The sequence below is a fragment of the Erythrolamprus reginae genome, chromosome 1 (assembly GCF_031021105.1).
Source record: "Erythrolamprus reginae isolate rEryReg1 chromosome 1, rEryReg1.hap1, whole genome shotgun sequence".
Classification (NCBI taxonomy): Eukaryota; Metazoa; Chordata; class Lepidosauria; order Squamata; family Dipsadidae; genus Erythrolamprus; species Erythrolamprus reginae.
In genome coordinates, this window is record NC_091950.1 from 391,359,467 (window position 1) to 391,386,635 (window position 27,169).

General features: G+C 38.3%; 1 protein-coding gene across 1 annotated transcript; it reads right to left on the reverse strand.

Annotated features, from left to right (window-relative positions):
• Positions 1–1,786: 1,786 nt before the first annotated feature.
• Positions 1,787–24,821, reverse strand: CIMIP2C (ciliary microtubule inner protein 2C). Its single transcript, XM_070734882.1, has 4 exons — positions 24,580–24,821; positions 22,234–22,507; positions 19,339–19,451; positions 1,787–3,529 (listed from the first exon to the last, which is right to left on the reverse strand). Exons 1-4 carry the CDS (start codon positions 24,624–24,626, stop codon positions 3,385–3,387), a joined length of 579 nt encoding a protein of 192 aa, XP_070590983.1. The 5' UTR covers positions 24,627–24,821; the 3' UTR covers positions 1,787–3,384.
• Positions 24,822–27,169: the final 2,348 nt, after the last annotated feature.

Sequence of the window (27,169 nt, forward strand, 5' to 3'; positions counted from 1 at the left end):
TGAGTCTGAAATTAATCAAATTTAAAGAATAAAATATCTTCATGGGAAAGAAAAGTTATTTCTTACATATCAAGATAAGAAACTTATAAAAGTGCTCATAAATGTTGACAAATGGAAATAGGACTTTGAATCAACATTGCTGGCTATGTTGCATGTTTTTTAAAAAATTAATACCCTGTTCACAGAAGAAGCCATGACAGTAGATGCTATTACCACCACCACCACCACCCAAAAAATAAGGGAAAAAATGTTCTGACAAGATTATCAACATACACAAGAATTCCTCATTGATATACCAAAAAAAATTGGATGAGTCTATAAAAATTAAGAAGGAAATAAAAATGCCAATTAAAGAGAGCAATTGGAATGGATTTATGGAAGACGCTTGTTGAAGTTTGAAGACAGGGAGCAATGATCATTCAAATGGATTAAAGACAAGATCATTTTATATAAAAAGATGGAATATAAAAGCTTATTTGTTCAGGAATCAAATGGGATCTGTTGTTACTTTAGGATTCTTTCTGGATTTGCTGATATCTGACTGGATATTGACATTGTGTACTGGATTTGCTTATAGTTTAAAGAGTTGAGCTACAGAATGATGAGTTTTATGTTTGTTAATAAATCTGATTACACTATGTAACACAAATTTTGTTCCCAGATTTTAAATGTTATATTCCAATTGCTTATGTCTAAAACAAATTAAAAATTGCTTACATTCATCATAAACTTCGCTTTTGTGACCATGGCAACGAAAATTATGCATTTTTACTATAAAAACAGACGATTTTGCATCTTTTCATTTATACAGTCAGACTAAGAACACTATATGCATTGCAAATTTACACAGATTACCAAAAACTGTTCAGAAGTGTGCGGTTTTCCGAGATTTACGACTATACTGAAAATTAGTTTCACAAATCAATCCCCAAATATAGTCGCCCATCATGTTTTCATTTCTTCTGATCTGTGACTTGGATGCTTTCATCTAATAAGTTCCATTGCTTGAGCCTTGATGTCAGAAGATCAGCATTGGACTTGGTGAGACCAAGGTCTCTGATTGGGGTAGTAGGTTGGGGTAGTATGGCTTCCGCTCCTCATCTGCATATGAAGAGAAATCGTGATCTTCAATGTCTTCCTCGGTGTCTGACCTGCTGCTTTCTTTTGAAGGTGGGGTAGCTCTGTCTGGAGGTGTTGGTACAGGAAGTTCAGGGCAGTGTGGTACTGGGGCAATAGATGAAGGAATGTCAGGATACGTTACAGGCGGTACATTTTTGCCAGTGCGACTTTTGGAAGGGTACACCATGCAGAAGTAGCAATTTGTTGAGTGATCAGTCAGTTCACGCCAAATTCTTGGGATAGCAAAATGCATGGCTCTCTTCTCTCCCCTGTACCAACCTATAAGCAAACAAAATAAAATTCGGATTTAGAATTTGATTTAGGCCTATTTCACACTAATGACTAGTGATATTTACAATATTAACACAGTTAATCTGCTATTTAAGAGAGTAGCATTTACCCACTTACCTTCAAGAGTTTTCTTGCGGTGCTCACATGTGAAATGAGGAGCCCATGGTTTGTCTTGGTCACCAACAGGCATGCCAAAGTATGCTTTGTAGGCCTGACACATCTTAACAGATGCTTCCAGAGTACTTTTTCGCTCTCGTCTTTATAAACTGGTCACATATGTAGCAAAATGTGCCTGCTGGATGAATGCAACCTCTTGATGCCATCTAAATTGACTAAGTTGCTGTGTACTGTAAGGAAAAAGGATGTCTCTCCAAACTTGATAAAAATGGTCTTTATTCCATGCAGTATTAAAGTACAAGAGTGTACTGAGGATTCAGCAGAGCAAGATTGATCACCCAGTACCAGAGTAACACACAATATATACATTTACACTCCTAAGCTCCTCCTGTAATGGGTGTGGGGGGAAGTGTGAATACTGTCCTTATCAGAATCTGAATAGATATTGAATTCACACCTGTCTGTCTAGGTCAATTCCCCCCGTTGTCTGTGATGGCCATTGCCCACTTACTATGCAATCCCAATCAATTAGATCCTGTCTCTCTGTCTCTCAGGAAGGACTATAGTGGCCCTATATAACTGTAGTTATACAGCTACGTACAATTCTGTACAGTCCCAGAAAGTTCTAGATAATTCTGGACAGTTCTAGAAACTTCTTGATAGTTCTCACAATTCCAGAAGCTTCTTAAGTATCTTGAAATATTGTGAATATCCTTAAAAATAGATCAATTTCAAAGTATCATGGTACTGACCACAAAAGCAAAGTTTACAGGGAATAATAACTTTTTTCTATTCATTTAAGGTATAAACAATCAGGAAAACACACTTAACAACTGGGAACAATTTTTTTTTGGAAAATTGTTACATGGTGTTATTTTACTAAAATGCTGGGGACACTGCTTGATGTTTTCAGTTACATGGAACATAGACACAATATCAAAATGAAAAGTTCATGTTCAGAGATAGCATATCCTAAATATCTTCTGCTTATTTATTTTTAGAAACATAGAAGACTGACAGCAGAAAAAGACCTCATGATCCATCGAGTCTGCCTTTATACTATTTTTTTGTATTTTATCTTAGGATGGATATATGTTCATCCCAGGCATGTTTAAATTCAGTTACTGTGGATTTACCAACCACGTCTGCTAGAAGTTTGTTCCAAGGATCTACTACTCTTTCAGTAAAATAATATTTTTTCATGTTGCTTTTGATCTTTCCCCCAACTAACTTCAGATTGTGCCCCCTTGTTCTTGTGTTCACTTTCCTATTAAAAACACTTCCCTCCTGAACCTTTTTTGAGGTTTTTGTGTACCTTCAGACCTTCAAGTCAATAATAATAATAACAACAACAACAACAGAATTGGAAAGAAGCTTGGAGGTCTTCTAGTCCAACCCCCTGCTTAGGAATCTTGATTCCTGACAACTATCTGGACAAATCCCAGTAGTTTTCTTGGCAGGATTTAGGAAGTGGTTTGCCATTGCCTCTGTCTAAGGGCTGAGTAAAAGTGATTGGCTTGAGATTACCCAGCTAATTCGTGGTTAAAATGAGATTAGAACTCAAGATCTCCCAGTTTCCGGCTGTTGTTTATACCAAATTGATTCATATTAGATTACTAATATTGACTAGTTCATTATTTTCATATGCCAATAATTCATCTCAGGGAAGGAGATGTAAGCTAGTTTTATCTCGTTTACACAGAAAAAAATAAGGGATATTGTATAACACAAGCATTCTTAGGCAGTAAGGCATGGTGAGGAAAATCAATTTTATGATTTCCCATTCTTCAAACATTCTTTCCTCCCAAGCTCGGACTTCCGTCTTAAGGGTTATACAGGGATGGCAGCGTTCTTCACTCAGGCTCTGAACTGAAAATAGCTGTCTCGGACTTCTCTCTCCTGTGGAGTCACCCTCTTTCCTGAGGGGAAAGTCTGATACGTCCGTAGATTGTTTGGCGAGATGCGACGAAGGTGCCACATTGCTTTAGCACTCAGTGATGGGCTAAAAGAAAGGGGTTGAGAAAAACAAGCACACAAGGGAGACATGGTTACATCACTGGTGACAGACCCCAGAAAATATGGCACGAATATAATAGAATCTTAGATGAAGAAATTTGGGGGAGGATCCAAGAGGAAATGAAGATCCCAGTCTGAAAAGGGATTCTGCTTGGAGTTCACCTGAACTGAAAAAAAATATTTATTCTGAGAACACTTTTAACCCAAAGCTACTCTGATTAAACTTTCATCAAAACATACCGTAATTCAGTAAAATTATCAAAGCATAAGGCATGAATGAAAAGATCATGAGAATACAAATACAGTGATTATAAGGCAGTGTTTCTCAATTATTTTCTGTTACACCCACCCCCAGGAAGAAGTTAACATTTTGCACACCCCCCCCCAACTCTCTACCTGGACAATTACAATGGTACCTCTACCTACAAACGCTTCTACTTACGAACTTTTCTAGATGAGAACTGGGTATTCAAGACTTTTTTTTGCCTCTTCTCAAGAACCATTTTCCACTTACAAACCCGAGCCTCCAAAGCTGTAACCAGAAAAGGCAGGGAAAAGCCCCCGTGGAGCATCTCTAGGAATCTCCTGGGAGGAAACAGGGCCGTAAAACGGAGAGAAGCCTCTGTGGGGCCTCTCTAGGAATCTCCTGGGAGGAAACAGGGCCCGAAAAGGCGGGGAGAAGGCTCTGTGGGGCCTCTCTTGGAATCTCCTGGGAGGAAACAGGGCCTCCACCCTCCCTGTGGTTTCCCCAATTGCACACATTATTTGCTTTTACCTTGATTCATATGGGAAAAATTGCTTCTTCTTACAAACTTTTCTACTTAAGAACCTGGTCATGGAATGAATTAAGTTCCTAAGTAGAGGTACTACTGTATTTGCAATATTCAGGACATTTTTGCTGAAAAAGAATTCAAGCGGCTTATCAGTGATTGAGGTGTAATGTGTTTAAGTGACGCCTTAATGTATTTGGCTTCATGCTCTTCGCTGCTAACATTTTTAGACACAGTAAACATACCAGTCTTTCCTCATCTACCACCATAGTCACAGTGAAGCCAAGCGCTATATACACTTCATCATATTTCCTCTTCTTAACTTTCAGCAGATTTACATTTGTCTCATTATCTCCCTCTCTCACCTTCTTTCTTTTCATCCCTGTTAAATATTTTTCCATGGTGTCTCTTCAGGGTCTGTTATATGCACTTTATATCTCTTACTCTGTGCTGTGTGCTATTGTTCGGTACAAAAAACCCCTACTCCCTGTGGCAAAAAAGCAGAGTTCTCCAGGTCAGGTGCCTCCCTGGTATTGCTCTGTGGGGGGCGCCCCACTATTTGAGAAACACTGTAAAAAGGCAACATTTCAGTGAAGATACCTCAAATGGGATCAACTTACAGAATGCATCCATTCTGGGAACCATGACCCCTGGGGGAATGAAATTTGGGAAGCTATGGTTGCTGTGGTTGCCAAGTCATGTGCCACTTACCTGCCTGCTAGGGAAGGGAGGAGAAGGGAAAAGAAAAAAAGGGCAGAGAGGGATGGGGATGATGAAGAAATACCCAAAATAGCAAGTTTGTATAGCATGATGCAGTATGTCTTAAAATATATCTGAGAGTTATACTTTAAATCAGGTAAGTATTCCATCCATCCATTGTGTCATCCTACCATCAACTGAATGGGTGAGTATGAAACAAAGTTAGCAAAATAACGTTATTCCATTGTTCAGTAATATTTTGGAGATAGAAAACCCAAATTAAAAGTGAAACTCTAAAAACACTAACTCTAAAGACAAATGTACTTGTCTTTAATAAGAAATATAAAGATCACATATCTTCATTGATTATTCATGATAAATGTTTTTATTACAGTTAAGGAACTTGGTTGGGTTCTATTCTGCCTATCATGTGTGTTTGATGATGCATTTCAGTGCAAGTGAATATAAATGTTCATGTTTCTCTATCACATCTTACAATTTACAGAGGTGCCTACAATACTTTATATGAAGAGATGTGGACCCTCTAGTTTTTGGCATTAGCAGTAGTCAAAACACATTAAATGTAACTTCATTTGAATGTAATTAGAAGTGCAATTTGGTGCTTTGTTCTTTCTTTGCAGATTCAATTACCTGCCAACAACCCCCCCAACTCCCGACTGGTTCCATTTGTGCATAAATCACACAAGGTCAGACTATGGAGAATTGTTTCATTTTTAGAAAAACTAATAAACCTGCTATAAAATGCTAGCCTACATCATGATATTTTCTTTCCTGAAATGGTACTGAGTTCCATCCGTATTCTTAGAAAATAAAAATGACATGGGCTACAACCCAGAACATGTATACTCCCAAGCAAAAAAAGAAAAGAGTAAGATAAGATAAAATTTGTAGGAAAATGAGCCATTGGAAGGGGAACATCCTTATTTATTTATTTTTATTTTTCAATCAAGTATAGGATAGTAGTTTATATAAACATAACATAGAAAGTAATGATAAAAGAAGACAATAGGACAGTAGGACAGGGATGGTAGGCAAAATGGTGCGCTTATGCACGTCCTTTACAGACCTCTTAGAAAAGGAGAGGTCAACTGTAGACAATCTAAGGTTGAAAATTTTGGGGTTTGGAAAAGAAACAACAGAATCACGTAGTGAATTCCAGGCATTGATCACTCTATCGTAAAGTCATATTTTCTGAAGTCATTGCCTTCCAGTAAATGATACTTACCAGATTATCTTCTGGCAAAAGTTATTTAAATTCTGATAAGACCCACTATGACACATATTTGGGGAGCATATTCAGTTGCCTACACACAACTACTAATTGGATATACCTGAATAAAACTAAGAATACAGTGGTATCTCTACTTACGAACTTTTCTAGATAAGAACCGGGTGTTCAAGATTTTTTTGCCTCTTCTCAAGAACCATTTTCCACTTACAAACCCGAGCCTCCGAAAATGTAACCAGAAAAGGCAGGGAGAAGCTTCCGTGGGGCCTCTCTAGGAATCTGCTAGGAGGAAACAGGGCCGGAAAAGGAGGGGAGAAGCCTCTGTGGGGCCTCTCTAGGAATCTGCTGGGAGGAAACAGGGCCGGAAAAGGAGGGGAGAAGCCTCTGTGGGGCCTCTCTAGGAATCTCCTGACAGGCAACAAGGCTGGAAAAGGCGGGGAGAAGCCTCCGTGGGGATTCTCTAGGAATCTCCTGGAAGGAAACAGGGCCAGAAAAGAGGGGAGAAGCCTCCATGGGACCTCCCTAGGAATCTCCTGGGAGGAAACAGGGCCTCCACCCTCTCTGTGGTTTCCCCAATCGCGTGCATTATTTGCTTTTACATTGATTCCTATGGGAAAAATTGCTTCTTCTTACAAACTTTTCTACTTAAGAACCTGGTCACGGAACAAATTAAGTTCGTAAGTAGAGGTACCACTGTACTGTCATTAAAGTTTATGTGTTACCGCATAATTATGTTTCTAAATATTAACAAGGGTATTGTTAATCCTTTGCTTATTCTATGTCATCTATATATGTAACTCAAAGCTTCTTATCCTTAGGTTGCAATTCATATTAACGCAGAGTGTGAGTCCATTAGGGACATGTTAGTGTGCATTGATGTCTTTTTTCATTTACCTCATAGCTGTTCAATTGGATTTCATTTTTCCAACGGGATAATAGGAACTACTATATTGTACCAGCAGAGGGCACTCATGAAGTATGAGAAAGTGAACCGTTCGGTTTTTGCTCACTTTCTATTTCTTCAAGTGCATCAAAAGAAATACCACATTATAAATATGTAAAACGAAGAACCGATTGATTCTCAGTTATGCTTTCATGCAAAAGCCTAGTCAAGGATTGATATAAATTAATTCAGAAAGCACTCTGGAAGAGATATTTGAAAAAGGACATTTTGATCTGCTATAAGAAAGTCCCAATTTTGATAACTGTGAGCAAACCCCCAGTTGCAAGTAACATCAAGGAAAGTTAAAGTGGGCATACCTGTGCATCATCCAATAACTCAGGAAAGGTTTGGGTCAGACATCTCAGCGGTAAAGCAAGTGTTTTACTTTCTCAGCTGGCATGAGTTAGTCAATAGGGTTAGGAATAGATAAGGTTCCAAAAGAGCTTTTCCAAAAAGCAACTGAACTTTGTTTTTTTTTCCCTTTGAAAACATTTCACTTCTCATCCAAGCAGCTTCTCCAGTTCTGAACTGAAGAACTGAGAACAGAAGAAGCTTCTGGGATGAATAGTAAAATATTTCAAAGGGGAGAAAAAACTCAAGAAAATCTGATTGACTTTTGAAAAAGAATCTTTGGGACAATTAATGACCTGGATGATTGAGAATCCTCATAGATTTATTTTATGTATTTATTTTGTCAAGTGTGTATATGAATACAAACAAAGTATAAACATTAATGTGCATGTATTAAGAGTACAAGCATGGTTTTGAGTGCATAAGATGGTTATGAATACAAGAGTTACCCGGAAAGTAAGGTTACAGGGCATGTAGCTCTTGCAGGGAAGGTTTGTGGGGGAAGTTAGTATTATTATTGTGTAGCAGGAAGCCAGTGGAAGAGAACAAGCAAAGTAGATCATCGTTGTGGTGTTGTGTTGAAGGTTAGAGATGAGCGTCCTCATTCCGTTTCCCTCCAAGTGCGAAGTATACGCTGTAATGTGCTACCTGAATGCTAAGGGCATGAACGCTGCTGAGATGGGCGCCCAAGATTTGTGCACGATGGGCGCCCAAGATTTTTGTCGCCGATTGCTGAGTTTTGAATTTTTTGGCTGAAGAAGAATGGGCATGGCGCCGCTGCATTGATTGATGTTTGCTCTCTGGAGTATGGTGATAAGACCTGGTTTCATCTCCTGTCATATAAAGTTGAGAAAAGCTTCGCCTGCAATCTCAAAATGGTCAAAACATTCTCGGGCGGCACTGACTGTTGATTTTGTGCACTTCAGCAAGCATTTTGGGCACCCATCACAGCAGTGTTCAAGATCAAAAGCAACACAAGAAAATATTATTTTATTGAAAGAGTAGTAGATCCTTGGAACAAACTTCCAGCAGACGTGGTACATAAATCCACAGTAACTGGGATAAACATATATATCCATCCTAAGATAAAATACAGAAAATAGTATAAAGGCAGACTAGATGGACCATGAGGTCTTTTTCTGCCAGCAGACTTCTATGTTTCTATGTTTCTATGCCCTAACATTCAGGTAGTGTATTACAGCACACACTTCACACTTGGAGGGAAACAGAATGAGGACGCTCATCTCTGACCTTCACCACAATGCCAGTCAAAGATCTACTGACCACTGGCACTGCTCGTTCTCTTTTGCTGGCTTTCCACTACACGATAATCATACCAACTTCCCCCGCGAACATTCCCTGCGAGAGCTACATGCCTTGTAACCTTACTTTCTGGACAGCCCTCGTACATAGGGACATTAGGACAGGGAGGGTAGGGATGCTTGTGTGCTTATGCATGCTCCTTACAGGCCTCTTAGGAATGGGGTGAGGTCAACCGTAGACAGTTTAAGGTTAAAGTTGTGGGGTTTGGGGAAGAAACTACAGAGTCGGGTAATGCATTCCAGGCATTGACCATTCTGTTGCTGAAGTCGATTTTTTTGCAATCCAATCTGGAGTGGTTTACATTGAGTTTGTATCTATTGCAAGATTGTGGATTGTTGCGGTTGACGCTGAAGTAGTTGTTGACAGGTAGGACATTGTAGCATATAATGAAATAGATGAATAGATAAGGCATATAACTGCCAGTTGTGCCTATGGGGATTATCAATCATCCAGGTCATGATTGTCCCAGTCTGAGACAATCTGAGTGGGCAACGTGACAACTTTGTGGGTGGGGGACAAGAGATGTGAACTTTCAACTGGATGGGAAACTCAGATTCAGGTGCCAGGAAGTAAATTGGAACTTTAAGAAGTATTTTGACTTGGACTCGGATTTAGTTTGGATGCTACCTGGAACATTGACACTACCAACTGTGACTCCATTCATTGCCCCTAGGTTTGTAAGAAAAAAATTACTAGATCAGCAAGCTATCTATTTTTCCAGTGGTCAATCATAGGACTTGGAGAAACTTCCAAGCAGGATAGGCAATGGTTCACTTAATGGCGGTCAGTATAGCATGTAAAGTCTGAACATTGATGGTGCCTAGAACAGAACAGCTAATATTTTCTTTACATCTTAATTGCAAACTTTGATGGACCATGCAAGCCAGAATTAGTAATGTAGAACCTGCTAGTATCATAGCATAAGTGACTATCCCAGGTGGCACATATAAAAATCTTAAAAGTAAATAAAAAGAAATAAAAAATAAAATTTGCAAGGGTAACTCAAAATTTCCTGATATTTTCAACAAGATTATTACAACGGATTATACTTGGACAACAGATGTCCAAGTGCCGCCTCTAGGTTGGTTGAGGCAGGCAGGATTCCTATGGGTTGACCCCCATTGTTGGGGATCAAGGGAAATGGAGGGTTTTGCCTTCTCTTTTTGCTCAAGATCCCGATGTACAATTGGTGGGCCACTGTGTGACACAGAATGCTGGACTCGATGGGTTTGGCCCGATTCAGCATGGCTCTTCTTATTTTCCTATGTACAACTTTCAGAGAACTTGGCAATTCTTTAAAAGAAAATTTTGTTCCACAAGCCTTGTGCCACTTGCCATATCTTCAGGTTTCACAGACCACAGATCAATAACTAAATGGCTTACAGTTATCAGGGTGAAGAATTGTAATATACTTTTCTCCTCACTATAATTTGTTTATTGCCTTACACTCTGTAATAGCAAATATATAATTTAAAAACAGAATGAACTAATGAATTTTCTCCCTGCTATTCAAAGATTAAACTGAACAATCCAACATTTTAAGGTAAATAATTTAATTCTATTTTTCTACTCATTCAGTTACTTTAATTCAGTAACTGAATTATCCTTGCCTGTCATGTAGGGCTTCTGAAAGTTTCCAATATCTGGTCTACAATCTTGCTTCACCATCCAGTCATCCCAAAGCAATAGAACTACAGTCCCACCAAAGCACCAAGTATTAGAACAGAATAGAATTTTATTGGCCAAGTATGATTGGATACACAAGGATTTTTTCTTGGCACATATGCTCTGAGTGTACATAAAAGAAAAGATATGTTCGTCAAGAATCGCAAGCAGTTACAGCAGGAGCAGAAATGCTACCCTCTGTAAAGCATGGAGGACAAAAATACATCTTACTTCCTGCCAATACACAAAGCCATAAAAGTAAGTACAATATGTGGCAAAGCAATGTGCCCTAGAAAAGTGCTCCGGGGGATTGATCAATCGTGATTAATGCATGTGTGCCTTGGGGAGGAATAACAAAACAGATTGCTTTGGAATGACAGGCAACAAGCAATGCTGGATTCATTATTTAGAAAGATAGGAACTAGGGAGGTGTATTGAAAGCAGAAATCTGTCGGCTGAAGTGGATGAAATTTTCCTATACCCAGACCATGATGCCTCTTTCAGCACTGATTTTTATAACAGTATTGTAAAACGTTAAGATTAAATCATAAATGGCTGAATTTCCTATTTATATGTACTATCTTCTATCAGTTTAAGATACTTTCACCATTATAAAACTGTAGCTACCCAGCTTAGACCTTAGGACTGCGAGATCATACAATCTGGGAGGAACCCTACCTAGCAGTAGTGACTGTGAAAGGGATCTTGGAGTCTTGGTGGATAATCAACTAAATATGAGCCAGCAATGTGCAGCAGCGGCTAAAAAGGCCAACACAATCCTAAGCTGTATCAATAGAGGGATACACTCCAAGACCAGAGAGGTATTAATACCACTCTATAATGTCCTGGTCAGACCACATATGGAGTACTGCATTCAGTTCTGGTCAAAACTTCAAAAGATACTTAGAAATTCTGGAGAAGGTGCAGAAAAGAGTAAGCAAAATTATTAGGGGACTAAAAACCAAGACTTATGAAGAGATTGCTGGAACTGGGCATGGATAGCCTAGAGAAAAGAAGGACCAGGGGGGACATGATATCAGTCTACAGGTACTTGAGGGGTTACCACAGAGAGAAGGGGGTCACCCTGTTTTTCAGGGCACCAGAGGGCCAGACGAGGAACAACGGTTGGAAGCTGACCAAGGAGATTCAACCTAGAAATAAAGAAGAACTTCCTGACGGTCAGAGCGATCAACCAGTGGAACGGCCTGCCAGTGGAGGTTGTGAACTCAACTTTGGACATTTTCAAGAGGAGATTGGACTATCATTTGGCTGGGGTGCTATAGGATTTCCTACTTAAGCAGGGGGTTGGACTTGATGACCTGCAAGGTCCCTTTCAACTCAAATAAATAAATAATAAATCTGGACTTCACAATTCTGGATGACCACTAGAATGTATTTAAAGGAGCTCTGGTAGCGCAGCATGATTAGAATGCAGTATTGCAGGTTGACTTTGCCCACTGCCAGGAGTTTGATCCTGATTGGCTCAAGGTTGACTTAGCCTCCCATCTTTCCAAGATCAATAAAATGAGGATCCAGATTGTTGGGGGCAATATGCTGACTTTGTAAACTGCTTAAAGTGTGTTGTAAAGCACTAGGAAGTAGTATATGTCAAGGTGCTATTGCTACCGCTATTAAAGAGTTTATGTTGTCTTTATCTCTTAGCTGCCATCTATAGCACATATAAATAATTAATCTCTCAGCAGAGTACTCCTTTTTTCACCTAACATATAAAAAATTCAATACTGTGGCAAATGCAAATCAGGCACTTTGTAATACAGCCAGCCAGATGCCTGACAGACACACGAAGGAGTTGGAACATAAGAGGTGACTCACTACACGCTTAACCAATAATCTAGGCAAACTTTAATAATGATTCTAACTTTCTCCAAGATCTGTCGTGTATACCCAGAACCATTGCACAAATGCAATCCTAGCAAGGCTTTCTGATTTCAATTACCCCTGTTGGATAGTCAGGCATCAGTAGGCATGAAGCTAATCAGTGTTTGGGAGACATACAGTATTTTGTGCTGTCAGGCCTTGACAATTCTGTAATGTAAATGGTCTGCTTTTTCTTTCCAGTACTTTTCTTGGAGGACTAGATATATGAATGTGGTCAACTGATTCATTTCATGTTTCTGCAGTACATTAGCCCTCTTTTTGACCAGTTAAGTGGATTACTGGAACAGGAATTAATTTGATTAATTTAATTAATTAGATTTGTTATAGCCACTTGTTTCCTTAAAACTCTGGATAGCTTGCAAAATCCAACGGAGACAATTAAAAAGAATGGATAATAAATAAAGCTGCAGACTAGAGTTCACAGCAGATGTTTACTTCAAAAACTTGAGGGCTTTTTCATAATACAGTGATACCTCGTCTTACAAACGCTTCGTCATACAAACTTTTCAAGATACAAATCCGGGGTTTAAGATTTTTTTGCCTCTTCTTACAAACTATTTTCACCTTACAAACCCACCGCCGCCACTGGGATGCCCCGCCTCTGGACTTCCGTTGCCAGAGAAGCACCCGTTTTTGTACTGCTGGGATTCCCCTGAGGCTCCCCTCCATGGGAAACCCCACCTCCGGACTTCCGTGTTTTTGTGATGCTGCATGGGAATCCCAGCAGGGGAATCCCAGCAGTGCAAAAATGGGCACTTTGCTGGCAATGGAAGTCCGGAGGTGTGGTTTCCCAGCGAGAGGAGCCTCAGTGAAATCACAGCAGCACAAAAACAGAGGTCCGGAGGTGGGGTTTCGAGGACTTCAGTGTTTTTGCACTGCTGAGATTTCACTGAGGCTCCCCTCGCTGGGAAACCCCACCTCCGGACTTCCGTTGCCAGCAAAGCACTCATTTTTGCGATGCTGGGATTCCCCTGCAGCATCGCAAAAACACAGAAGTCCGGAGGTGGGGTTTCCCATGGAGGGGAGCCTCAGGGGAATCCCAGCAGCGCAAAAACGGGTGCTTCAGCTGGCAAAAGGGGTGAATTTGGGGCTTTCACGCATTAATCGCTTTTCCATTGATTCCCATGGGAAACATTGTTTTGTCTTACAAACTTTTCAACTTAAGAACCTTGTCCCAGAACCAATTAAATTTGTAAGACAAGGTATCACTGCATTCGGGTGGCATTATGCAACACCAGAAACTGCTCTTGAAATTCATTATTTACATTGCATAAATGCTGTGAAATCAAATGAAGTCAAATAAAATAATATTCTACTATACATAGTTGGAAGGCAAGGGTTAATACACTATCCATTTAACATATGTTCGCCCTACCTTCGAATGTAGGTACTATCTGTGAAAGGAACACCGGTGATGAAAACTGAAGTTAGAAGACTTTACCGATTATGCAGGAGATAGGACCACAGCTGGGTTGTTCCCAGTTCAGACCAGTTCTATAGAACCGGTAGTGGAAAATTCCCCCTGCTCACCGAATCAGGAGCGATTGCTAACTGGCCATGTCCTTGAACTGGCTCTTTCAGTGGGGCTATAGGCAATGCCATCTTGTTCTTTGCTTCTGCACATGTGCAGAAGCTTGATTTTCAGCACTTCGCATGCACACACCATGTGGCGCAAGAGGATGCAGCTTCCTATCCAGGGGTGGGTTCTAATTTACCTGGCGGCAAGGTAAATTAGAATCCACGCCTGGGTAGGACATTCCATAGATGATATATAATTACTGTGCATTCCACATTCCCAGGTAACTTTGAAATGTAAAAGATAAAGTTTGATAAATTTTATTCAAGGTAATTTGAAGAAACAGACAATAGAAAGTGAACAAAGATAATTTACAAACACTTTTGTAATTCTTTTAAATGACATGAATCAGTTTTCAGGTTGTATACTTTACTTACATGATTTTTCAAAACATAATATCATAAAGGCATTTGTCACAAAGCAATACTGACAAATGGAAGTAAGAATTCAGCTGTGATTAAGGACCTTAATTAAAGCAACACAATATAGACTAATACCATACAGATTGGGAAACCATGGACATTAAACTCAAGGAATATTTTATATTTTTAGACTTAAGATCAGTTACACAGTATTGTATGTTCAATTATAAAAGCAGATTGTTTCATTACAGATAGTCCTTAGGTTACAATGACAATTGGCACTGGGAGATTGCTAGTCATCAAGCAATGTGGTAATAAAGCATGATGTCACATGACTACAATCCAAGTTACATTTCAATCTCAGAATGTGTAGGTCATTAAGTGAGAAGAAAGCAGTAACCATAAGAAGTGGGAGAAGCTGGGGGAAGTCCTGGGAGACTCAGTGCAGACTGTGCATGAATTGAGGGGGGCTGGGGAGGGCTTGGAAACCCAGAAAAGGCTGTGCATAAATATACTGTGGGCCAAAGCAATTTAGCAGAGTGATTTCTGACCTTCTTTGCCAGCTTCCCTATGGGAAGATAGCAGGGAAGATGGAATAGGAATAGGGACAGGGACAAATAGAATGGAATGGAAGGGAAGAGATGAGAAGAGAATTTTATTGTCATTTTAAAATGTACACGAATCAGCATACATTGCAAATGGGGATCAGGCCTCTCTACAACATTGTAATTGCAAGCCAGGCACCCAGATCACAATCACACGAGCACAGGGGGACTGCAAAACTTTGGGAATCAATCATGTGTCCATTTTTTTCTAGTGCTGCCATAATTTTGAGTGGTTGCTGAATAAATGGGACATAAACCAAGAACTATCTGTAACGAAGTATACATAATTAGAGGTGTGCAAAAATACTTAAAACTTAAAATCCCTTTTTTTCAGAGCCAAGAACACTTTTAGCATACAGGTAACAGTTTATAGTAGCAACCATGGTTGGCATCAGAATGGTCCCTAAGTGAAACCATGATCATACTTTTAATCATACTTCAGCTTTCCTTTGCTTTACTGCCGTGCAAAGGTTTTAAATGCAAGGACACATCATAAATTACTTTTTCATCACGGTTACACCTGTGAATGGTCACTCAAAGAGGCGGTCACTATATGAGAACTACCTATAATTATAATATCATTGAACCAAAATAGTTATAACATCATTTGAACACTATGATATGGTCAGATTACAATTTTCAAATTAAAAATGTTTATTTATCTATCAAATTTTTTAAAAGGCCATCTCCTGCAATTACTCATTTTTATTCATTTATTTATTTTCTATGCTGCCCATCTTTCTAATACAGCAACTCTGGGAGGATTACAGGATAATAAAAAGTTAAGAAGTGCTAAAAAGCAAAATTGGAATTAAAAGATTAAAATAAAGATGATGGGCAGCCTGGAAGTGAGAATCTTCTTAGCTCCAACAGGTTCTTATCAGGCCAAGCAGCAGAGCCAAGTTTTTTGGCTCTTCTGGAAGGCCAAGAGTATAGAGGCAAACCTCACCTCTGAGGGGAGGATATCCCAGAAGGCAGGGGCGACAGCAGAAAAGGCTCTTCATTTGGATCATGCCAGCCAAAATTCTTTGGCCAACAGGACCCTTTCCCCTGAAATGGGAGGTGGGGGGGTTAGTCCCATCAACATAAAGCAATTCCTTGGATACTCAGGACTCATGCCCTAAAACATTAATATATTTTGCATTTCACAGGCCAGAAATCTTAGCTCATCTGAGCTTTAGTACTCGTAGCCCCAACAAAAACCCAAAACAGATTGCAGAGAGGTAAACAGAACAAACCAGTAGATACATTCACAGTAAATTTAAACAATCCAATTAAAATACAGAATTTACAAGCAATACATATGCATATATGTACATGGTCCAAAAGGTAACTGCATTTCCCAACAATAGTTATTGCAAATTTTAAGACAAACTTGTTTTTTAAGGGGGGAGGTAGGGATATTTTGCATCAAATAAATACCCTTAAGTGAGTATAGTATATCAAGAAAATATATTCCTAGTGTATTTATTTATTCATTCCCAATGTAATTGTCAAATACAGGTGGCCCTCAACTTACAGAATTTCCATTGCTAAGCAAGACGGTTGCTGAGACATGCCCTATTTTCTGATCTTTTTTGCCATGATTGTTAAGCAAATCCTGGAGTTGTCAAGTGAATCACAGTCATTAAGCAAATGTCTTACTCCACTGATTTTGCTTATCAGAAGTCAGCTGGGAAGGTTGCAAATGGCGATCATATGACACTGGGGTCAGAGGTGGGTTTTTACTTAACTTTATTGGATTTGTTTCCTCCCACACCGCAGTGCCAAATTTTTTTTAAAAAAAGTTGCCCCCCATCAAAGCCAAAAACAAGATGGCAACAAGATGCGCAGTGTCGGAAACTCAGCTTCTGCACATGCGCAGAAGAGAAAAGAACGGGGGGGGGGATCCAATTTTTTTTTTTTTTAAAGGTGGTAGCGTCCACAGACGTGCACTGACAGAACCAGTTCCGTGACATCATTGTGACATCACCAAAAGCTTGCTACCAATTCGGGTGAATCAGTCCGAACCAGGAGGAAGTCACCTCTGTCTGTGATGCTGCCATGGTTGTAAATACATGCCTATTGCCATGCGCCCAAATTTTGTTCATGTGAAAGTCGTAAGTATGAGGCTAACTTGTTGAATCATTTTTTTCATTGGGGTTGTAACTTTGAATATCATTAAACAAATGGTTGAAAGTTGAGGACTACCTTTATGGAGCTTTATACTTTATTTTTATTAGATAATTACACTGCATATAAATAGGACAGCCAATTCCCTCCCTCTCCCTCCACCTCTTCCTTGAGATTTGAGGGCAAATCAACAGATTAGGAGAAAATAAGCCACTTTATGTTATAAGGGAGTAACACTTGCAAGGGAAAAATAGAAGATGAGCAGGTTTCTGAATTCTTCTACTCTTCCCTGTACATGTTTTGCATCCTCAAATTATTGTAATTTCTTTCTTCAACCCCATCCTCCAATATGACTTATCTACTTATGATAATAGGAATAACTAAGGATAAAATGGTCTATTGAGTTGACTTAGACTAGTTGACAAGCTCTCTTCCAAGCAAAAGGGGCCAATGTTTTCAAAATCAGATGGGTAGATTTCTATAATATCTCTTTTATAATCTGGTAAAATGCTGGATTTCCTTCCCCTTCTAGCATCTGTTCTCTGGTTTATAACTATGGATTGTTCAGTGATTAGGAATACAGAATACAAGTCAGTGAGGCAAAATGATAAAAAGCAAAAAATTAACAAGTGATGCATAATACTAAGGGCAGAAATCATAGTTCGATATGTCCTTTATAGCAGGGCCCAGGTTCAATCAGAACTTAAATAACAAACCTGGAAAATATATCTCTCTCCTTGGGGTTTTGCAGAACTTATTGCCAATCAAAGCTAACTACAGGAAATGAGATGATCCAATAACTAGCATAAGGCACCTTCTTATGCTAAAGATAGCCCTATTGTACTTACTTTTATTATTATATAGCATATGGCATATCACACATGGACTAGCAATATATATTAACATTTCAACTCGATCTGCTTTCTGGGAGAATCTCACTGTTCAATTCTATATAACAGAGCATAGAACTACAGTGTTTCCTGTCACGATAACTTTGTCCATCATTGCCAATAACAGCTTTTTCTCCTTCAGGAATATTTAGACTACAATTAATCTGTACAATATTTTCTGACTTTAATGAAGAACAGTACAGGAGATAAGAGAATCTTTTCTGGAAACAAAAAAAATTCCAGAGTTGAATTAACACATTTGAGACTATCTTTTTAAAAACTAAGAAGAATGTGATAATAAACAAAAAAGAAATGTACATTTTGCTTGAACAAAGACTACAAAACTCCCAAAATGACTCTGTTGGAATGATGATAATGTCTTTAGATATGCTGCTGACTTTGATGTATTTATTTCCATGATGGATGGCAGAACAAAAATAACAGGAAAAATATAAAGTACTGTACTGCCTACCTTGGGCATAAACCTACTGCCTAAATGCAAATTGTTTTATCTTTTGTTAATGAATCTCAGAACTTTCAATGGATTTTAGATGACCATGAAGGTCTTAGAAGGGATTTATTGACATGATCCATGTCACCTCAGATTATTTTAGACTCAGACTTGTTACAGGTAGTCTTTGACATAGAACCATTCGTTCAAAGTTACATTGGCACTGAAAAGAAAGTGATTTAGAATAGAATAGAATAACAGAGCAGGAAGGGACCTTAGAGGTCTTCTAGTCCAACCCCCTGCTTAGGCAGGAAACTTAATACTACTTCAGACAAATGGTTATTCAACATCTTAAAAACTTCCAGTGTTGGAGCATTCACAACTTCTGGTCTAACCATTAGGAAATTCCTCCTTAGTTCTAAATTGCTTCTCTCCTTCATTACTTTCCACCCATTGCTTCTTGACCTACCCTCAGATGCTTTGGAGAATAGTTTGACTCCCTCTTCTTTGTGGCAGCCCCTGAGATATTGGAACACTGCTACAATGAGTATTTACAACCAGTCCTTGTACTTACAACTATTACTGCATTCCCATGGCCATGTGATCAGAATCGCATGCATTTTTGATGGCATGACTCACTTAACAATCGGCTTGCTTAGGAAAAGAAATTTTGGTCCCAACTGTGGTCATAAGTTGAGTACTGCAAGCGTGTAACAGAATAAAAGCAACCTCTTGTTCAAGCAGCACCGTGTCCTGGTTGTCCAATGTCTTCATAAATCTTCTATAGTAAGGAAACTGATGAGTTGCTATAACACTTCCACAAAATAGTTTCAATATAAGACGTGATTCACACCCACACACCCACACACACAAACCACTTTCTTTGCCCTCTAGACTCACAGATCAAGAGGATGAGGGTACTTTTCTCTTTCCTTCACAGGCAGCACAAAGTATGGAACCAGGTGCAATGTCCCTGTCTTATCTCTGTAATGTTCACGTTGCATCTGAGAAAGCTACAAATTAAAAATAAATTGGGTCAGGAGCATCAGTATCTAGACCTGAGTTCTTCTGAGAATACTTACTTCATGTGTTTACTTGATTTCCAAATCATCCACATTACTGTTATGTAAGGGTTAGTGTGCTGAACCCACACTAGGGAATCCAGCGTTTAAAACTCCGTTCATCCATGATGCCTATCACCTTAGCAAGGAACTGAATTACCCTCTTAATATGATTGCTGTGAGGCTGAAACTTAACAGGGATGGGTGAATCTGCTAATTGGGCAGATGTCTCAGTTTTTTTTTCAGATGTATTTGCATTGGTTTTTGTTTGCACAATGTCTGCATTCAGGTATGTCATCCCGCCCCTCCAAATCCACACAAAAATCTATGTGCATTTGCCAGAGTTGCCCATTTCTGTACAAACTGTTATTCTTTATGCGTTTTTCCCAATGCATTCCTTTCCATTAGCACATTTTCTCGTTATAACATTATTTAATGCCATTTTGCCATCAATATACATATTTTTATTTGATTTTAATTTATTGAACAAATCACACCCCTACACCTCTGTATGGTTTTGCAATATGTGTGAATCAGAAGTTCAAGAAATCATTATTTTAAAAAAATCCTGGCTTAGAATTATCTGGGAATGTGGTCTGTAGACAAAAACGATGGGTCCAGAAATATATATTTAAGAGCAAAATTATCTGTAAAATTCTATTATCCTTAAAAAAAAGAACTGAAAATGATTTCCCTTTTTGGTCACGTCTTGCTTTTTACAAAAGTATTTTTCATACATATAAACAAAAGCATTCACAGGGTCCACCACTTACTTTGCCAAAATGACGAAAGAAGCAATATGCCATAAACTGTGTGCAACATCACAGTATATATATAAGAAAAGGGTAGAGTTTGCATCAGGTTGATGCAATGCTACTGCACCATTTGCCCCCTCCCACTTGCCATTCCTGTGAATGTTCCCACAAGGGAAAGCAGCAAGTTTAGAAGCCATGATTTGTAAGATGTGGCCGCTTGGGTTTTTTTGTGAAATGAATGGATATATAATGTGAATTATAAATCATAAAATAAATCTACCTTCTTTATTCAAAAAAGCAGTTATCAACACCTATGATCGGACAAGGCTATTTATGTGCAACCCTCTACTTTCCCCACACAGTTTTGCATTCACAACTGTATTTCATTTTTCCCCTTTTTGATATTTTTTTTTAAAAAATGAGTTTTTTTGTTTTATTTTTTGTGAAAATTTAATAAAGTATATTTTTAAAAAATAACAAAGACTGGGAACTAGAATCACAGGGCATGGTCTTATAATAAAAAGACCATAAAGTTAGAATGGAAATGCCCTTATGAGTTGAAAAAAAGGAGTGCCAGGCAAACGATTGATTCAGCTAATGCGATGACCCAGATGAAGACTGTTAAGAATATGGATTGCTGACAAGTTGACTAAGATTCTGTTGAGTTTTCTCAATAAACATAAATTTTCTTGTGATTGATGAAGGAGAAGAGAATGCAAAAAAAACCAAAAAACCCCAGGTTCTTTCTCCATAAAAATAGCTTAAATAGCACAGGAGTTCTCATGGCAGACTACAGCAGTTCCTAGCAGCCTTACAAAGTGCAGAAGGCTTCCCTGAAGGGAGAACATTTGGTAACTTTTGAACTGATACAATAGCCTGCTGCAAGACAACAGGCAATAAACAATCGCTCTTGTCTATCCATCTAAATCATTGCCTTTTTCTGTATTTTCTATTACCCCAACTCACCCTGTCTTCTGCACTTATTAAACCTTGTTTTTCCTTTAGCTAATTGTCCCAGGACTAATTAACCCAATCCACATGAGCATGCTGTACAATTTGTCCCTCCCTGTATGTCTTCAGCTGCAGAATACCGGTATATCATTTGTCCATGTTCTTTTACTGAAACCTGTCCTCTTAAAGATATCTGCTTGTCAAGGTGTGTGTTTGTGTGTGTGAAGGGAATGGACAAAGTAAACATGGGTCAATTCCATTTTTTTAATTATATAAATTGAATTTCAAAATATAAAGAGCCAATCTTTCTTTATTCCAACAGTCCTAGAGGCAAAACCTAAAGGCTATTTTTTGTATCCTAGTAGGTCCTTTTCCATCAATCTTAAAATGCTGAAGAAGAACAGGCATAGATTGAACTATAAAAGTCTATTAAAACACAGATAGCATTCAAGTTACATCCAGGATTAATATAAGTATCACCAGATTGTGTGTGTGCGTGTGCATGTGTGCATTTGTGTGTGTGTGTGTGTATGTGTGTGTGTTTGTTTGTTTGTTTGTTTAAAAAATGGAAAACATTCATATATGCATAATGTATTAGCCTAGGCTCATATATAGGAAACCTACATCAAATAAAAAGATATTATACTAGCCAGAATAAAGTTAATACCTGTTACTGCTAATTGCCTAAACTGGTTTAGTAAATCCTTCATTTAACTGACTTTAGTTTTGCAGATTTTGGATGTAACTGGCAAATTATCTGAACGATGTTTTTATGCATACAAGTATGTAAGATCCCATTTATCATTTTATGCACACATAAAAAGCATAAATGTCACCATATACATCACATTGATTTAACAAACATTCCTTTCTTCCTCTTAAACCAAGTGTTTACTCCTAGACAATAATGAAATTATCCCTAATTAGTTTAATGCAGATTATCTACATGACATTTTGAATTCACAATTTCACATTAGTATACGTAATTGACCATGAGGGAGAGGTTATGTCTTGAAAAGCAGTTTTACCTTGTAGAACTCATGCAGTTCTTCTGAGCGGTTCGTGTCCAAATTGAAACGAGAATAATTGGGGGTATGTAGCCATCGATCCCTGGCTTTTGACCTTTCCCCAATCACAAGAGATGGGTCGCAGGAGAAAAGAGTTGGGAATTGCCCCCCTTTGCTGTAGGGACTACGGCTGGTTTCCATTGCAGCATTTCGGAAGTCTTGAAAATATTTCATGGTGGTATTTCCATAGGTGTCACCAAAGGAAAAAGCTACATTAGGAATATGACCACGGTATCTAGAGAAAAAAAAAAGAGAATCAAATTACACTCATTAATTTATTCACCCTGATAACACTCAATCTTTGTAGCATTTTGCAAACATAAATCTTCACAAAAACAAGCAATTATTATTACATCAATTTTTGCAACTGATGGTTTCTTTGGCTAGCTTAGATTATTATTTTTATGCTTCATGGACCTTTTGCTGGGAACACATATATTTTATTTGAACAATTGCTGAAAAACTAAGTTCTAATTGCTTAAGTAAAATATTCCTAACCAGAAATTATTATGCAAAACGTAGTTTAAAATTCCAGTCTTTCTAACTTTCTTCTTCCTACCCCTCTCAATATTCAGTGCCTTGGTTTTTCAACAAGCTCTTCATAAGTTCCATATTAAAAAGATATAAGGATGCTATTCTGCCCAATTTACAACCCACTAAGCTGGTGAACAAAGAAAAACAATCTAATTTAACATTATTCCTAAATGACTGTTGCTATGCAACACATTATTAACGACCAGTTTGCATGTTTTCTCATATTGATGCTTTCTAGTAAGTGACCTCCATCTCAACAGTGCATTTAATAAGTTAATTGCATGATTTTTTTCTGAGCATTTTTTCAAAGAGGAGGAAATTAATTATAGATATAACATTCAAATTTATAGTGTTCTTTTTATAAGCTATATATAAGCAAGATCTCTACTAGTGATTTATAGCATCTTCTTGAACCATAACTATATTAATATAACAATAATGAGAACAGCATTTGTATCACTTAAACAGTAGCTGAGTGATGTAGTAGAAGAGCTATAAAAGGGAATACCTATAATCTCTCCCACAATATTGATTACTTGAAAGTTGTCATATTCCTTCTTTCAAATAAAAGACTTCTCAGCATCTTACAGTATACAATTTGCATTTTAAAGACACATCAATGCTATTTTGAATTCCTATTTTCCTGGATGGTAATCATCACAAAAGTTCTCCTTAGAAGAATGTGCTGCTCAGCAATAAATTTGTGCCACACACACACAACCCCCCCCCCCCCCACACACACACCATTTGAAAATAATGGATTAACAACTGGGAAATTCATTTGTAATATACAAAGGTGTAGATAAATAAAGGATAATGTAATTATCAGACTGGGCACTATCATAATAATATACATTGGGGGAGATCAGAACTGAAGCATCATTGCAGGGAATTGTCAATATTTTCCTTTTTCAAACTGTATTTTTTATTTATTTATTTATTTATTTTGTCAAAATGTGTACAAGATAATAGGTATGGTAAAAGTAAATAGGTATAGGTAAATTTGGACAATAGGACAGTAGGACAGGGACGGTAGGCATATATACCAACGGTAGGCATGTATACCAACTATTAGAGTTTATCTATTATTATTATTTATTATTGTTATCTATTATTTTATAACAATATTATTTATTATTATGTATTGATATTATTTATTACCTATTAAGGATGGTAGGCATGTATACCAACAGTTCTATTAGAGTTTATCTATTATTATATTATTATTTTATAATATTTATTATTATTATCCATTAATATTATATATTAATTTATTATCTATTAAGGATGGTAGGCATGTGCATCAACAGTTCTATTATAGTTTATCTATTGTTATTTATTTTTGTATTCTATTATTTTATTATTATTATTATAATAATAATAATATTTATTATCTATTAAGATGATCTATTATTTATTTATCATCTATTAAGGACGGTAAGCATGTATACCAACAGTTTATAGTTTATCCCCTTTTAGATTCAATGCTTTCTAACACGTTGCAATATCCTTTTTTTTCCGGACATGGGGTAGCTTTTTACAAATAAAATTTATTTCCTATAATAATATCGGTCTCCTGAAAAGATATTAGAATATAGATTATAGAACGTCGCTGTGTTTTGCTGACGGGACAGTTCGGTCACAAATCCTGCCTTCTCTTTTGGTTCCCCAAGAGTCTCAGCCTCCGCCCGGCTTAAAACCATCGCTTGACCGCGGGGCCTCCAATATCCCCGCCGTCCCCACCTCAACTAAAGCCATTTGCGGCCCACCCACCCAGGCATGAGCCCCGGCGGCACATAGACGGCGTTGTTTTGAGTCATGGCGACAATCCTCTCGGCGGAAAGAGACGGTTCTAGTCACGAACGCTGCCCACTACCATAGCCGGGTGACTGAGAGTCTTAAAGTGAGGGCGGTCTACTAAAGGCCGAAGCAGTCACAAACCGGTCGCCATGGCAGCCGAGAGGCCTCTGTTGCCGCTGCTTTGGCGGCAGGAAGCAGCTTCCCCTTCGCCTCTTTTACCCCTGGTCCCTCCTCCTCCCGCGCTCCTCCTACCAGGGAAAATGTGGTTAATATGAAGAACTGCAACCGGAGGAAAATTTGCTCCAGAATGTGTCTCGGGTCATTGAATTGGGCATTTAAAAAATGATCTGTAAATAGATATATTTCTTTATGTAACAAAAACAAAAATAAAACAGAGAATTGGGCATTTAAAAAAAGAGAGAGATTCCCTAGAATTATTGCACCCGTACTTGCAAATTTAAAACAGATTCAGAGGAGGAGGAGAAAGGAGGAGGAGGAGGAAGAAGGAAGAAGACGAGGAAGAAGGAGGAGGAGGAGGAGGGAGGAGGAGAGGAGGAGGAAGAGGAAGAAGAAGGAGGAGGAGGAGAAAGAAGAAGAGGAGGAGGGAGGAGGAGAGGAAGAAGAAGCTATTGCTTAAAATGATTTCCTGCTTGAGCAGGGGGTTGGACTATAAGACCTCCAAGGTCCCTTCCAACTCTGTTTTTCTGTTCTGGTCTCTTCCTGAAACCAGGCAAAAGGCAAAACAAAGGTGTTGGTTATGTATTGGGCATTTAAAAAATATGTTCCTGGTCATTTTATTGAATTATTGTACCTATAACTTGCAAATTTAAAACAGATTGAGGAGGGAGGGAAGGGAGGAGGAGGAGGAGGAGAGGGAGGAGGAGAAGGGGAAGGAGAAGGAGAAGGAGAAGGAGAAGGAGAAGAAGAAGAAGAAGAAGAAGAAGAAGAAGAAGAAGAAGAAGAAGAAGAAGAAGAAGAAGAAGAAGAAAACCCAAATATTGCTTAAAATGATTTCCTGGTTGAGCAGGGGGTTGGACTAGAAGACCTTTAAGGTCCCTTCCAACTCTGGTATTATTTTTCTGGTCTCAATTCCTGAAGCCAGGCAAAAGCCAGAACAAAGATGTTGGTTATTTAATAGAATACAGAACCCGGCTTCTGTCATTGAAAGGGAGTTGACTTGTATAATAATGGGTAAACATCTCCCAAAATAATGGTATTTTGGGAAAATCCAAGATTTAGGCTTGGATTTAGTGCTACTCAACCTTAGCAATTTTAAGTAGGGGGACCTCATGGCTGGCTGGAGAATTCTGAAAGTTGAAGTTCCTCTTAAAGTTGCTCAAGTTGAGAAATAGTGGCTTAGGTTACACAGTTATGTCCCAACTGGTGTTTTAACTTTCCCATTGGCATTTAGCTTATCCACCCAAGTTGTAGCTTCCTGAAACTCATAAAGTGATAGATTTGTATGTTGTGTACTATCTTCTTCAACGAAATGTTATGTGAGTTTTGCTTCTGTTCCTTTTCTCTATGAAAGTTTTTGATTGGGTATGTTTCTGGCTGCTCAGTAATCAGAAGATTATTCATAAATTTAATAAATAAAATGTCATTTTTTAATAGCTGAAGGGGGGAAAGCAACAAAGCATTTTATGGCAGCTTAAAAATAACAAATGTATTATAGTATAAATTTTAATGCATTATGAGATAAAGGAACTTACCTCCTATCTTCTGATTGCAGTTAATTAATGTTCATGAATGCAATCTACTGGTCTACTGAAAGTCTATTTTACATAGTGGCTGTTAAAAATCCTTAGGCAGTATGTTGCAGATGACTCCTTTTTTTTCTTGAGTTACTGAGGCTTGGTTTACTAAAGAAGTTTGCTTTACTTAAGATGCAAATAGGCATATGCAAGTAAACAAAGCTCAGAGTGTTTAATCAACTGTTAGGTCCATATATTTTTTTCTACTGAAACACTTCAATTAGATGAGCCATAAATATTTTTAACGAAGAGTACAATATAAGGTTTGTTTGTTTAAAAGTTTTGTTCCCCTTATTTAAGTTACTTTAATAGTTTCTTTGTATTTTTCTATTCTTGTTCATATACAGTGGTACCTCAAGATACGAACCCCTCGTCTTACGAACAACTCGTGATACGAACCCGGGGTTCAGAAAAATTTTGCCTCTTCTTACGAACTTTTTTCGAGTTACGAACTGGCGTTCGGAGACTGCTGGGAAGCCGCGCGGCTGTTTTAAAAGGTGACAGCCGGGCGGCGGGGCTTCCCAGAAGCCTCCCGAACGCCGGTTCGTAACTCGAACAAAGTTCGTAAGAAGAGGCAAAATTTTTCTGAACCCCGGGTTCGGTTCGGGAGGTTGCTGGGAAGCCTCCCAGCCCGGCTTTCACCTTTTAAAACAGTCGCGTGGCTTCCCAGCAGTCACCGAAAGCCGTTTTTTTGCGGGGGGGTTTTTGGTTGCACGGATTAATTGACTTTACATTGTTTCCTATGGGAAACAATGTTTCGTCTTACGAACCTTTCGTCTTACGAACCTCCTCCTTGCACCAATTAAGTT

What these genes read in the sequence shown, in the direction of transcription:
- CIMIP2C (XM_070734882.1), bottom strand. Translation starts at nt 24,626, where the DNA reads ATGACTCAAAACAACGCCGTCTATGTGCCGCCGGGGCTCATGCCTGG. An exon ending in CCGCCGGGGCTCATGCCTGG is followed by an intron (nt 22,508 to 24,579) that starts GTGGGTGGGCCG and finishes TTTTTTCTCTAG; the next exon opens with ATACCGTGGTCATATTCCTA. An exon ending in AACTGCATGAGTTCTACAAG is followed by an intron (nt 19,452 to 22,233) that starts GTAAAACTGCTT and finishes TTTAATTTGTAG; the next exon opens with CTTTCTCAGATGCAACGTGA.